Source organism: Centruroides sculpturatus, unplaced genomic scaffold, assembly GCF_000671375.1.
Source record: "Centruroides sculpturatus isolate CEXI.00-Female unplaced genomic scaffold, Cexi_2.0 scaffold783, whole genome shotgun sequence".
Classification (NCBI taxonomy): domain Eukaryota; kingdom Metazoa; phylum Arthropoda; class Arachnida; order Scorpiones; family Buthidae; genus Centruroides; species Centruroides sculpturatus.
In genome coordinates this window covers 1-15,848 of record NW_019384930.1, presented here as the reverse complement: position 1 = coordinate 15,848, position 15,848 = coordinate 1, and the positions used below count along the sequence as shown (strand labels likewise).

The 15,848-nt window shown below is 32.0% G+C and overlaps 2 protein-coding genes across 2 annotated transcripts; both read right to left on the bottom strand.

Annotated features, from left to right (window-relative positions):
* Positions 1 to 839: 839 nt before the first annotated feature.
* LOC111631968 (biotinidase-like) lies at positions 840 to 4,954 on the bottom strand. The gene is made up of 3 exons (XM_023376321.1): positions 4,799 to 4,954; positions 3,606 to 3,813; positions 840 to 3,534 (listed from the first exon to the last, which is right to left on the bottom strand). Exons 2-3 carry the CDS (start codon positions 3,795 to 3,797, stop codon positions 2,233 to 2,235), a joined length of 1,494 nt encoding a protein of 497 aa, XP_023232089.1. The 5' UTR covers positions 3,798 to 3,813; positions 4,799 to 4,954; the 3' UTR covers positions 840 to 2,232.
* Positions 4,955 to 5,202: 248 nt separating this feature from the next.
* Positions 5,203 to 15,788, bottom strand: LOC111631973 (biotinidase-like). Its single transcript, XM_023376325.1, has 4 exons — positions 15,651 to 15,788; positions 10,967 to 11,171; positions 10,714 to 10,902; positions 5,203 to 6,072 (listed from the first exon to the last, which is right to left on the bottom strand). The coding sequence occupies exons 1-4, from the start codon at positions 15,767 to 15,769 to the stop codon at positions 5,203 to 5,205; spliced, it is 1,383 nt and encodes a 460-aa protein (XP_023232093.1). The 5' UTR covers positions 15,770 to 15,788.
* Positions 15,789 to 15,848: the final 60 nt, after the last annotated feature.

Sequence of the window (15,848 nt, the reverse complement as noted above, 5' to 3'; positions counted from 1 at the left end):
GGAGTTTTCCGCTATTGTTTGCAATTTTTATTAACTTTTACGATTAGTGCTTCAAAAATGCGTCCAAAACGTAATAGTAAATCTAGAAGTGGAGATAAATGCAAGAATTGCCTCTCTATTACTATAGAAACTAAACTAGACATTATAAAATTAAGTGCATTAGGCGTTTGAAACACCCGTTAGTAAGCAGTAGTGAGCGGGTAAACAAGCATAATGTATTCTATTAAGTACTGTACATTGAAGGATCAAACACTAATAATAAGTGGTTATTCTATGTACAAATTTCTAGGTTACTTTTCGACTTACGATAAAACCTTGGAAACGTAACTCGTTTGTAAGTAGGGGAGCATCCGTATATTCCTTATGTCTTAACTCTCCCCAATAGAAGCTTTGTAACTGGTGCTCCGGTTTGATCTCCATAGCGCCAGGCGGTATAAAGTACATGGGCGAAATATGATACAGTTACCCCTAATAAAAAGTCATCGATAATCGTTGAAAAGAAAAATTAAACGAGTAATTAATTAGATCGGATATAATTTAACTCGAAAATAGTTTTCGAAATTTTACTAACACAGAGGCTCTTCTGGTAGCAAGATTATGTGGATAACTGGGAAAAAACACTGTAGTGAACTTCGATGAATAAATAAAAATCATTTTAGCAGTTTGAAGGCTCGGATTTCAGCGAATAAGAATGTAATTAATCTATTAATTAATATACTTACGTCAAGTGTCGAGTTGCATTCGAAAAGTTGTTATTTTTGAGAAACAATTATATACTGTATAAAGCAATGAATAGTCAAAAATTCGCATTCTTCTTTTGACAATACAATGTAATACATATTTTTATATTGTCCAGAAATTCTTATAACTTATAATACAGTATACAAATAATTGAATAATATATATTTACAAGGTAGCTTCAAAAAGTTTCCGGAATTTATTTTTACTCAAAAGTATGTGTGCAATTGAGAAATCAAGCAACGTGTCTTTTAAAGTAACCACATTGGTAACCACACACTTTTGCCAATGCTGATATAGCTGAAAAACATTCTTGGAAGTCGTCTCGCGACAGCCCTGCAACGCAGATGTCGCACTCTGTATAACCTCATCCGCATTCTTGAAGTGGCGTCCCTTGATGGCATCTTTCAACTGGGAGAAGAGGAAGAAATCGCATTAGATTCGCCGTGAGCATTCGTGACACTATGTGTGGGTAAACACGGTCGGTGCATGTTCAATTCCATCTTGCGAGATCATGCAGGATGGAATAGCAACTTCCAACCGAATTTCCCGCTCTCTTAGCGATCTGCTCAATTGACTGCTATCTGTCTGACCTCACAATCTCGAGTACATCAACACTTTCTCCTCTGACATTGACGTCGACGGACGACCACTTCACAAGTCATCAGCAATACGTTCTCGTCCCTCACGAAAGCGTTTTTGCCAGTCATAAACTTGAGAATGCTTCGTGGCAGATTCAACGTAGGCATACTGAAGTATCTTCAAGGTCTCAGAGGGTTTTCTCTATAACACATAAATTTGATATTTGCACATAGATCTTTCACAGACATTTCCGCGACACTCTGTCCACGTCGTTTCACTAACACGACCATCAGTGAACAGTAACTGTTGTCATCTTTGCAGCGAGTACGGATTTGTTTCAACACATTTCTCTATTCCTGGCATGTTTAACTAAGACATGCATTGCATGCTCCCTTTTTTATTGCCTTTAATTGACTAACCCAGCATAATTCTGGAAACTTTTCAAGCTATCTTGTACTTATGAAATACTGTACTTGCTTAAAACTTTGATACAAAAACCTTACGTCTAATGAGTATAATTTTAAACATTTTACCATAGCAAATGTCACAAAATTTTCGTCTAAGATTAATCTTAGTACGGGACAAAAAATCAATCGTCTGTAAAATGTTAAATGCGATTATATTTTTATATTTAAACCAATTCCTAAAATAATTTGTCATTTCTTGTGCATCTTATCATTTGTAGGCAGACTATAACGAGACGTTGATGCAATACTAGTTTGGCCTTCTAATACGTACATCTTTTGCTGTTTTAATTCGATATTTTAAAAAATTTCTTTGAAAATAGCAATTTTAAAACAATTGCGCTCGAACCACTCCTAAGTCCGTAACAAGCTCTATCATCCTCTTTTTCTCAAAGTATAAAAATATTCATATATTATATAAAAATAAGAAATAATAAAGCTGGAAAAATTACTCCGGATCTCTATCGTAAGATCTTCCGAATAAAGTAGCAAGTAAGAGGCTGTCAGATTCTGTTTTGAAATGTAATTTATGGTTCTTGTAAACCCAATTCTTTTTCGGAGCTAGTTGTAGGCCGCTAATAGAAATACTGGGATAGACATATGGAGTGGTGAAATTAGCTTCGATTTTAAGCTCTTCAAAGACAGTGCTAGCTTTTGTAGGAAAGGTGGAACACGCCTTCCCTTTATAGGAATCGCAGCGCACAAAAAAACAAGCTTCTATCCACCATGTATATCTTTCGAAAGCTGTATAAGTTCCATTGAAAACTGCCAGATAATAGTCTTCGTCCGATAACTGTACTTTATAACTAGCGCTACAGCAAAGTCCATTATTACAAGCTTCCACGTGATTTTCCGCATTCACTTTAACTAACGTAAAGTTACTGAGGTCATAATCCTGGCATCTGAAATCCTTGTAGTTTGATGGGGATCCTAGTATTTTCCTAGAACATACTCCAGAAGATATATTATTATCAGATTTTCCTATTGCAAAATCACCAAATTCAATAATAATTGGAGGCGGAAATTCTTGAGGTGGTGTAACGCCTCTTTTTGGAACTTTAGAGATCAGTAGTCTGGATTGACCATCTGCGATATAAACGTAATTGCCGATTCCAGTATCTCCAAAAAACATTCCGCTTCCTAAAGATCCATAATCTGGACGTTGCCTATTAGCTGCTATAATGGTGACGTTATTTGCGATTCCCCAAGATTGTTGCACTTGAACAGCATTCATTCCTAGTTCCTTGAAATCGAACCATAGAGTTGAAAATATAACAGCATCAGGTTTATATTTTTCAACCATTTGAACTGATTCTTTCCATACAATATCGAAGCAAACAAAAGTACCGATTAAGGCAAAATCAGTAGAAAATACAATAAATTCCGGTTTTGGAAGGACGTTAAGGCCATCTTCGAAATATAAATGAGTTTTCCTATATCGTGCTATTAATAGTCCACTTCTATTGAAGGCTACATTGGTGTTATAAACGTAGAATTTATCATCCGGGCAATCAGTAGAATTGTCGCAAGGAACTTTCGACAGAATATTAGCCAAAATAACCAAGTTATTTTGCTTAGCTATGCAGCTTAAATTGGCTAAAATATATGAATTGTTGTACCTGTCGGGTTCCAAACAAGGATTCCATTGTTCAATTTTCGGATCGGGAACGTATTGGGCATCGTCAATTATAACTTCTCTTTCCGTTGGTGGAAAGAGTCCAAATTCAGGAAAAACTAGTAAGTCAACATTCTGGAATTCAATAAGCTTTAATTATTAAACAAAAAAATAAACAGTAATTATCACATTTTTATTGCACTTACGTGTTGACCAGCTGTCGTTGCAGCTCTTTCATAAGCGGCCAAATTTTTTTCAATGAATTCCTCAGTCGTATCTGTTTTGTAATTACCTTTCCTTACGTGTTCATGTACAGCAGCCGTGTAGTAGTCTGGGTCATCGACATCCTGACATTTGACCGCAACTATCAATAACAGTCCAAACACTACGGAGAACATTGTAAGACTAAAGAACCTGTATGGGAATACATACATATGATACTTGAAATTTATAGTTTATTTTATATGCCTAAGCATCAAGAGTCATTAGACTAATTGACAAAAAATAAATAAAAGATACAGAAATTAGATATTTTTGTATTGTAGAATGAGTAATCCATTTTTTACATGTTAATTAATAGTGTTTAAAGAAATATTTTTTGTATGGTGATTTTTAATTAGTGTTTCTGTTTTCTCCATACGAAATGTTTCTGGAGAAAAGAAATTTTAATCCAGATTTCTGAAAGTCGCTCGAGAATTTTCATTTAATAAATAAATAAATAAATCTAGCAACGATTTTCGTAACTTTCTCGGTTGTTATGATCTTTCACTAAAAAAGAATTTTTTTATTATTAATTAAGCAAATTAAATAAATTGCGTGGCGCCATCTTTTATGAGATTTTGTTATAAAAAAACTTTTTATAATTTTAATTACAGAACTATAAAATGTCAAAAGGCTTAATTTCTGTGTGTCATATCTCGATTAAGATCGGACTTAATGCCAATTTTACTCGTTAATAGCTTTTACAATTTTTAATAAAACTAATTCCTATCCTCAAAATTAAGCTTTAATAAAGTTTTAATAATAAAATATCATTACAGATGACGCCACACACGTAATTTTGATTACTGCCGGGATAATTGATCAACTCGTAGTTGGTTTATTAATTTAATTAAAATTATCAGCTATAACTACTTCATTTAGTTAGTTCATAGTATGTTTGTCATAAATTTGAAACATCTACAGTACGCCCTTTTGTAATTGAGAGATAACCGAATTAGTAGATAATACATTACCAATACATATCCTAATCAATGACGAAAATAGAACGAGACAGAAAGTGCCTGGCTTATAAATTGCAATGAATCTATTACCTTACATTAACAAAAGACTATTGTTTAATATTTTAATTTTAATCTAAAGAATGGATAATTTTTTAATAAGAACTATTTTAACTTACCCAAGGATCTGGTGTCTTCTTTTGTAAGAGTTCAGATATATACCACAACACAGACTGGTTCCAAGAATAATAGAGAATCAGAAATATAACCAATCATATCATACAAATGACATTATCATAAATTATTCGTAGATGTTGTGATGAAGCAACTTTATCTATATCCTGTATACAAAAGTTGAAAATCACCTGTTTAGTATTTGTAAATTACTTTCACGTTTGTTTTTTTATAGACACATGTATATACTGTAATATAATATATCATAATTTATGTTTTCCAAACAACCGTAAAGAATATTCATTTATGAGAATGGAAAAAAATCGTTTTGCTTTATAAATTACCGATTAAATTTATTTTTAAAATTATTACTATTTATTACTTTTATTTTTACTAAAATTTATTACTTTTAGGNGCGCACAAAAAAACAAGCTTCTATCCACCATGTATATCTTTCGAAAGCTGTATAAGTTCCATTGAAAACTGCCAGATAATAGTCTTCGTCCGATAACTGTACTTTATAACTAGCGCTACAGCAAAGTCCATTATTACAAGCTTCCACGTGATTTTCCGCATTCACTTTAACTAACGTAAAGTTACTGAGGTCATAATCCTGGCATCTGAAATCCTTGTAGTTTGATGGGAATCCTAGTATTTTCGTAGAACATACTCCAGAAGATATATTGTTATTAGATTTTCCTATTGCAAAATCACCAAATTCAATAATGGTTGCAGGCGGGAATTCTTGAGGTGGTCTAACGCCTCTTTTTGGAACTTTAGAGATCAGTAGTCTGGATTGACCATCTGCGATATAAACGTAATTGCCGATTCCAGTATCTCCAAAAAACATTCCGCTTCCTAAAGATCCATTCTGTAGCTGTTGCCTGTTAGCTGCTATAATGGTGACGTTATTTGCGATTCCCCAAGATTGTTGAACTTGAACTGCGCTCATTCCTGGTTCAATGAATTCGAACCATAGAGTTGAAAATATAACAGCATCAGGTTTATATTTTTCAACCATTTGAACTGATTCTTTCCATACAATATCGAAGCAAACAAAAGTACCGATTAAGGCAAAATCAGTAGAAAATACAATAAATTCCGGTTTTGGAAGGACGTTAAGGCCATCTTCGAAATATAAATGAGTTTTCCTATATCGTGCTATTAATAGTCCACTTCTATTGAAGGCTACATTGGTGTTATAAACGTAGAATTTATCATCCGGGCAATCAGTAGAATTGTCGCAAGGAACTTTCGACAGAATATTAGCCAAAATAACCAAGTTATTTTGCTTAGCTATGCAGCTTAAATTGGCTAAAATATATGAATTGTTGTACCTGTCGGGTTCCAAACAAGGATTCCATTGTTCAATTTTCGGATCGGGAACGTATTGGGCATCGTCAATTATAACTTCTCTTTCCGTTGGTGGAAAGAGTCCAAATTCAGGAAAAACTAGTAAGTCAACATTCTGGAATTCAATAAGCTTTAATTATTAAACAAAAAAATAAACAGTAATTATCACATTTTTATTGCACTTACGTGTTGACCAGCTGTCGTTGCAGCTCTTTCATAAGCGGCCAAATTTTTTTCAATGAATTCCTCAGTCGTATCTGTTTTGTAATTACCTTTCCTTACGTGTTCATGTACAGCAGCCGTGTAGTAGTCTGGGTCATCGACATCCTGACATTTGACCGCAACTATCAATAACAGTCCAAACACTACGGAGAACATTGTAAGACGAAAGAACCTGTATGGGAATACATACATATGATACTTGAAATTTATAGTTTATTTTATATGCCTAAGCATCAAGAGTCATTAGACTAATTGACAAAAAATAAATAAAAGATACAGAAATTAGATATTTTTGTATTGTAGAATGAGTAATCCATTTTTTACATGTTAATTAATAGTGTTTAAAGAAATATTTTTTGTATGGTGATTTTTAATTAGTGTTTCTGTTTTCTCCATACGAAATGTTTCTGGAGAAAAGAAATTTTAATCCAGATTTCTGAAAGTCGCTCGAGAATTTTCATTTAATAAATAAATAAATAAATCTAGCAACGATTTTCGTAACTTTCTCGGTTGTTATGATCTTTCACTAAAAAAGAATTTTTTTATTATTAATTAAGCAAATTAAATAAATTGCGTGGCGCCATCTTTTATGAGATTTTGTTATAAAAAAACTTTTTATAATTTTAATTACAGAACTATAAAATGTCAAAAGGCTTAATTTCTGTGTGTCATATCTCGATTAAGATCGGACTTAATGCCAATTTTACTCGTTAATAGCTTTTACAATTTTTAATAAAACTAATTCCTATCCTCAAAATTAAGCTTTAATAAAGTTTTAATAATAAAATATCATTACAGATGACGCCACACACGTAATTTTGATTTCCGGGATAATTGATCAACTCGTAGTTGGTTTATTAATTTAATTAAAATTATCAGCTATAACTGCTTCATTTAGTTAGTTCATAGTATGTTTGTCATAAATTTGAAACATCTACAGTACGCCCTTTTGTAATTGAGAGATAACGAATTAGTAGATAATACATTACCAATACATATCCTAATCAATGACGAAAATAGAACGAGACAGAAAGTGCCTGGCTTATAAATTGCAATGAATCTATTACCTTACATTAACAAAAGACTATTGTTTAATATTTTAATTTTAATCTAAAGAATGGATAATTTTTTAATAAGAACTATTTTAACTTACCCAAGGATCTGGTGTCTTCTTTTGTAAGAGTTCAGATATATACCACAACACAGACTGGTTCCAAGAATAATAGAGAATCAGAAATATAACCAATCATATCATACAAATGACATTATCATAAATTATTCGTAGATGTTGTGATGAAGCAACTTTATCTATATCCTGTATACAAAAGTTGAAAATCACCTGTTTAGTATTTGTAAATTACTTTCACGTTTGTTTTTTTATAGACACATGTATATACTGTAATATAATATATCATAATTTATGTTTTCCAAACAACCGTAAAGAATATTCATTTATGAGAATGGAAAAAAATCGTTTTGCTTTATAAATTACCGATTAAATTTATTTTTAAAATTATTACTATTTATTACTTTTATTTTTACTAAAATTTATTACTTTTAGGAGAGAATGTGTAATGCAGACATACTACACATTCATCGTGAAGAACAAACAGTTTGTGTTTACGTAAATAAATGTTTATTTTCTTAACCCAGGATTTTTGTGTAAATGCAAACTTTTTTCTATTCTCCGTGATCAAATATGTTCGATTTACAAGAGCTAAAATTAATTGGTCATGTGTTATCTGATTCTGGTATCAAGCGTGTATTTCTGGTTGTGTAAATATTGTAATACAACGTAAGTTTACGTAGCCATAAAGAGTGAAAATGTCTAAAAGATACATTGTGCGTAGTATATTTATTTTCCATTATGGTTATCACTGGGTTCTAGGAGCCGATTTTTTCGCCTTCCTGACCAATTTTTCTCGATATTCGGGAACGGGAAAACGAAAAAATTTCTGAGAACGGGCGGGAAGTAATTCTCTCTTGGAAACTCTATCGATCGTATATACCTCGTATAATACTCAATTTCCCTTTTGTCATTTGAACAACCAAAGACGTCATAAGGTAAAAAGTAACAATCAATATTTCAATATTGAATCTGCTCCATTCAATTGTATTTACTCTTGAATAAATTCCGTTAAAATGAAGAGAAGTTTGACTTTTTGTGATAATTATACAACATTCGTTGCTAGATATCAATTAGAAGATAAAAATATCATTTTATTGTTTTTTGTAAATTTAACTCATTTTACACACTACTTCATAAAATTATGAATGCAGCGAAAAGGAAAGTCTAGAGGTAGGCGACGGTAAATCTGAACAGTTGAACATTCATTGTTTAATCAGTTCCATAACTTAGGTCGATAACGTCGTGGAAATCGAACCGTTAATACAATGCCCTTCCCATCAAAAGCAGAATTCCTGGTATCCTCTGTATATCAATCTGGTACAAATCTGGTTCAATTGTGGATCATATCATAAACAGATTATCAAACTGTAAAAATTATAATTGTGTGCAAAGGTTGGCCTTCGATTTTAGGGGAGAATGGAGTGTCATAACGAGCATTTCATTTTATACCTAAAGCATTGATTACTTTCATATTTAGTTAATTGAACAGGATGATATTCGCATGGGAAAACGAAAACGAACATAACGAGAAACACGGCATATTTCAAAAATTAAAATTAATTATTTTATTATTTACGTTTTATTACATATATAAAAAATTATTTACAATTAAGACAATTTTATTTACAAATTTAATTGTTGAAATAACTATTATTCAGGTTTGCACATATAATACGATGTGTTTTCTTTGATTTTTTATTAAAGTTTAACGTCGACATGTAGTGCATACCAGTGGTCACTTTCTACCATTTGTTATGAAATTTGTTAGCAGTAACACACCGGTTTAAATGCAATGTAAATGTCAAGTCCAATCCTAAATTATAAAGAGTGAAATTATTATGTGAGGGTCGGGACGAATAAAGATGAAAAAAAAATCTACCATTTTTTTCCCTGTTTCGAAATATTGTCGAATTTTGTAACCGGAGGATGAACACTCTTCCTTCCCTGGAGTGGCTTCCTTTCCCTCCGGAACTTGTAAATGAGTCACGAGAAAATAAACGAAAAAAATTTGCGATTGGTAAAAAATGATAACGTGATCGGGGAGATAAATAGAGCGCACACCGGGACAAAAGGGGAGTCAAAGGCCGGAAAAGATTTGTTCTTGAGAGTGTGGACGCTAAGAAAGGACGACGAGTTCGAACCCAATCCACGGATGGCTCCAGACGAATCTCACCCGATCCAAGTTACGTCGCTCTGTGCAAGCAACCCTAGAGGTACGATAACGAATATTGTAAACTCTCTCGGCGCGCACACATCCAGGTCCGCGTGTAAGGTTGTAAAATCTCAATGTTAGTTATATTATTTAAGTTGTTGTCTAATAAAATTTTGTTCTATTATTAAATGATGTCTTTTACTCGTGTATCGCCGACGCCTTACCGACGACCCCTCTAACCTCCTCCACTCGACCTGACAAAAATAATCCTGATCCTAAACGAAACATGCCATCCTTCACAGGCTGGTTAAGCCTGCTTTACTGGTCAGTGGGCAGGCTTCCCACTGACCAGTAAACCAGCCTGTAAAGCGACCCAAAAGAGGTACGACTTCGTCCTTCCTCAGGGGCTACACACACTTATTTAGATTATAAAACGTAAATTATTTCTATATTATTTATAACACAGTTCTAGGCTTTCAGCTTGACTAAATATTAATTTGCGTCAAATCATTTCATCTTCCGTACGAAAACAAAGAAGAACAAGTAAACGTTCTTAGGTCAAATATTCTCATATGCGCAGGAGTTCAATGAATAAAATGCTTTTTGAAAAGAACATTTTAATTGGAAATAAAATAAAAACTAAACACAGCATTTATTGTTTAATAAATGAATTATATCAATAACGAGAAAATAATATATTTTAAAGTATCAGATATTTATTGTAAATTATATATTTTTATATTGTGGAACGAAATAGATTTATTTTCTCGCGCGTTAATTAACAGTATTTTTAAAAAAATAGTAGTTAATCTCAAGTGATATTACTTTCGCTGCTGTTATATATAACAAGGGAAAGTATGGCGATCGGTCAAAAAATGTTCCCTAAGATTTTTGCATTTTACATTCTCGGTTGGTACGTATACATAACAAGGGAAAGTATTAGAATCGTGTCAAATTTGATCCTCCAAGCATTTTGCAAATCTCCACGTTCTGAAACCTCTTGAATCCAAAAAAGGCAAAAAATTCGGTAGATATATATGTATGTATGTGTGTGTNAAAATAACCAAGTTATTTTGCTTAGCTATGCAGCTTAAATTGGCTAAAATATATGAATTGTTGTACCTGTCGGGTTCCAAACAAGGATTCCATTGTTCAATTTTCGGATCGGGAACATATTGGGCATCGTCAATTATAACTTCTCGTTTCGTGGATGAGAAGATTCCATATTCAGGAAAAGCCAATAAGTCGACATTCTGGAATTAAGTGTGCTTTAAGTATCAAACAAAAAAGTAATTATCACATTTTGATTGCACTTACGTGTTGACCAGCAGTCTTTGCAACTCTTTCATAAGCGGCCAAATTTTTTTCAATGTTTAACTTAGTCGGATCACTTATGTAATTGTGCTTTACTTGTTCGTATACAGCAGCTGTGTAGTAGTCTGGGTCATCAACATCCTGGCATTTGACCGCAACTATCAGTAACAGTCCAAACACTACGGAGAACATTGTAAGACGGAAAACCCTGTATGGGAATATGCAGATATATATGGAATTTGTAATTTATATTCTTAATGCAAGTATAGTAAACGATTTAGTTGACTATGCACTTGGAATCAATTAGACTAATCAAAAAGAAAAAATAAATGAAAGATGTAGAAATTATATTTTTGTTTTGTGGAATGAAATCGTTCCATTTTCTCGCGCGTTAATTAACAGTATTTAAAAATATATATACTGTATATATATTAGTTAATGACAAATGATCTTACTTTTTATGCTGATATACATAACAAGGGAAAGTATTAGAATCGTGTCAAATTTGATCCTCCAAGCTTTTTGCAAATCTCCACGTTCTGAGATCTCCTGAATCCAAAAAAGCAAAAAATTCGGTGGATATATATGTGTGTGTGTGTGTGTGTGTGTGTGTGTGTGTATATTGGCGTCTGTTTCGCTTAATATCTCGGGATGGAGTAAAGGTTAAGAAGTAAAATTGGCATGGTGGCTTGTATATGAGGAGTATTAATGCTGTTAAATTTTTATGATGAAATTTCGAAAGGGTGAGTAGATAAAGGGGATCATGTGTCATATTTCGAGAAGGGTAGGACTTAAATTTTATGCGTTATTATCATTTACACTTATAAAACTAATCCTACTACCAAAATTAAGCATTTGCCATTTTATAGTAATTAGAAATATGTAAAGTTTTTATAACAAAATCTCATAACAGATGACTCCAGTATAATTTAAAATTCTTGCCGAGAAAGTTACGCAAGTCATTGATGGATTTTTTAGTGTTTCTGTTTTCTCGATAAGTTTCATTTCTCAAGAATATAAATTTAAAGTCAGATTTCTCAAGAATTCTGGAGAAATTTAATTATTATATAGTACAGGTATCTTATATTATAATGACTTATTATAACAGTTTTTCATTTTATGGTATTTTAAAATTTAGAAAATTAATAATTTAACATTTAAATTTTTTCTTAATTTCAATATATTAATAAAGAAATGCAATTTACTAAATTTTAAGAAATGAAAGTTCACAATGAATTGAAGAAAGGAAATAAAAGTGGATTAAAAATGTGAGAAATATTAAATGTTCATTTAGTTAAAATAAAGAGCAAACTTTATCCCATAATTTGATGTTTGTGAAAAGAAAATCTAGTAGATGACATTTCAAAAATTATAAATCGAAACTCGGCTATTTAGTTTAAAATATGCTATATTATTTATATTCTTAAATTAAAGAAATCTTTCATACATTAAGTCGAATATTATAAAATTATCAACTCGTACTGCTCCATTTAATTACACATGATAATATTTGTCATAAGTTCGAGGCATCTACATTTAGGGCTAAACTGGGTAACTAGCAATTCCTGCAAATGTCAGAGAGGCCGATGCTCTCCACGACCGGATAACATGGTGCAGATGTTATACAAGACATGCATAAGTTTAGAAACGTCTCTGCTCCTAACACAATGAAGTGCTATAAATTAAGACACCCGCCAAGTGTCTTAATTTATAACACTTCATTGTGTTAGGAGCAGAAACAAATTGCAAAGCACGGTTTCATATCATTGAAAGAAAAATTTAGAAACGTCTTTTATATATACACTTTAAGCATAATTTTAACAGAAGGCGTTAATGGTAATTATAATATCTATTAGTGGGAAGAATAAGGAAAAATAACTCTTATACTTCTAAACTACGGGTATTATATTCAAACTAATCTAGTTACAAAGTTAGTATTATTTTTCTTTAATTAATGAAGCTTTTTAAGAANTTACTTTCATATTTAGTTAATTGAACAGGATGATATTCGCATGGGAAAACGAAAACGAACATAACGAGAAACACGGCATATTTCAAAAATTAAAATTAATTATTTTATTATTTACGTTTTATTACATATATAAAAAATTATTTACAATTAAGACAATTTTATTTACAAATTTAATTGTTGAAATAACTATTATTCAGGTTTGCACATATAATACGATGTGTTTTCTTTGATTTTTTATTAAAGTTTAACGTCGACATGTAGTGCATACCAGTGGTCACTTTCTACCATTTGTTATGAAATTTGTTAGCAGTAACACACCGGTTTAAATGCAATGTAAATGTCAAGTCCAATCCTAAATTATAAAGAGTGAAATTATTATGTGAGGGTCGGGACGAATAAAGATGAAAAAAAAATCTACCATTTTTTTCCCTGTTTCGAAATATTGTCGAATTTTGTAACCGGAGGATGAACACTCTTCCTTCCCTGGAGTGGCTTCCTTTCCCTCCGGAACTTGTAAATGAGTCACGAGAAAATAAACGAAAAAAATTTGCGATTGGTAAAAAATGATAACGTGATCGGGGAGATAAATAGAGCGCACACCGGGACAAAAGGGGAGTCAAAGGCCGGAAAAGATTTGTTCTTGAGAGTGTGGACGCTAAGAAAGGACGACGAGTTCGAACCCAATCCACGGATGGCTCCAGACGAATCTCACCCGATCCAAGTTACGTCGCTCTGTGCAAGCAACCCTAGAGGTACGATAACGAATATTGTAAACTCTCTCGGCGCGCACACATCCAGGTCCGCGTGTAAGGTTGTAAAATCTCAATGTTAGTTATATTATTTAAGTTGTTGTCTAATAAAATTTTGTTCTATTATTAAATGATGTCTTTTACTCGTGTATCGCCGACGCCTTACCGACGACCCCTCTAACCTCCTCCACTCGACCTGACAAAAATAATCCTGATCCTAAACGAAACATGCCATCCTTCACAGGCTGGTTAAGCCTGCTTTACTGGTCAGTGGGCAGGCTTCCCACTGACCAGTAAACCAGCCTGTAAAGCGACCCAAAAGAGGTACGACTTCGTCCTTCCTCAGGGCTACACACACTTATTTAGATTATAAAACGTAAATTATTTCTATATTATTTATAACACAGTTCTAGGCTTTCAGCTTGACTAAATATTAATTTGCGTCAAATCATTTCATCTTCCGTACGAAAACAAAGAAGAACAAGTAAACGTTCTTAGGTCAAATATTCTCATATGCGCAGGAGTTCAATGAATAAAATGCTTTTTGAAAAGAACATTTTAATTGGAAATAAAATAAAAACTAAACACAGCATTTATTGTTTAATAAATGAATTATATCAATAACGAGAAAATAATATATTTTAAAGTATCAGATATTTATTGTAAATTATATATTTTTATATTGTGGAACGAAATAGATTTATTTTCTCGCGCGTTAATTAACAGTATTTTTAAAAAAATAGTAGTTAATCTCAAGTGATATTACTTTCGCTGCTGTTATATATAACAAGGGAAAGTATGGCGATCGGTCAAAAAATGTTCCCTAAGATTTTTGCATTTTACATTCTCGGTTGGTACGTATACATAACAAGGGAAAGTATTAGAATCGTGTCAAATTTGATCCTCCAAGCATTTTGCAAATCTCCACGTTCTGAAACCTCTTGAATCCAAAAAAGGCAAAAAATTCGGTAGATATATATGTATGTGTGTGTGTGTGTGTGTATTGGCGTCTATTTCGCTTAATATCTCGGGATGGAGTAAAGGTTAAGAAATGAAATTTGGCATGGTGGCTTGTATATGAGGGATATTAATACTGTTAAATTTTTATGATGAAAGTTCGAAAGGGTGGGTAGATAAAGGGGATCATGTGTCATATTTCGAGAGGGGTAGGACTTAAATATTATGCGTTATTGACATTTACACTTATAAAACTAATCTTACTACCAAAATTAAGCTTTTTGCCATTTTATAGTAATTAGAAATATATAAAGTTTTTATAACAAAATCTCATAACAGATGACTCCAGTATAATGTAAAATTCTTGCCGAGAAAGTTACGCAAGTCATTGATGGATTTTCTAAAAGTCCAAGGGAAATTTGTGTTAATAATGGTATTAATTTTGATGAATTATTAAATAAGCATGATAGTTGTTCTATTTTGAAATTAAATTATTTTGATAATTNATAATTTTAACAGAAGGCGTTAATGGTAATTATAATATCTATTAGTGGGAAGAATAAGGAAAAATAACTCTTATACTTCTAAACTACGGGTATTATATTCAAACTAATCTAGTTACAAAGTTAGTATTATTTTTCTTTAATTAATGAAGCTTTTTAAGAAGGTCGATTAATAAGATGTTAAGGCTGAATTTTGTTTCCAGTCTGGCTCTGTCTACAGTTATATCCCTTTATAATAGAGAGATAACCGAATTACTAGGCAATAGAATACAAATGCATATCCTAATCATTGATGGAAATAGAACCAGATAGAAACTGGCTGCCTATAAATTACAATGTTTCGATTACTTGACGTTAACAAAAGAATACTGTTTAATATTTAAATTTAATCTAACTGAATGGATTAATCTAATTCTTCACAAATAAGCATTAAACTTTTTTGATAGGATACATACAAAAACTATTTTAATGAAATTATCGCGACGAATTTAAATATATTAACTTACGTAGGAATCTGTTGTTTTCTTCTGTAAGAGTTCAAATAAATACCCACAACACAGACAGATTCTAAGAATAATAGAGATTCAGAAATATAACCAATTGCATTTTTTACAAATGACATCATCGTAGATTATTCGTAAATGTTGCAAGTTATCCTCCATTCTGTGCGCAATAGTTGAAAAAACCGGTTTAGTATTTGTAAA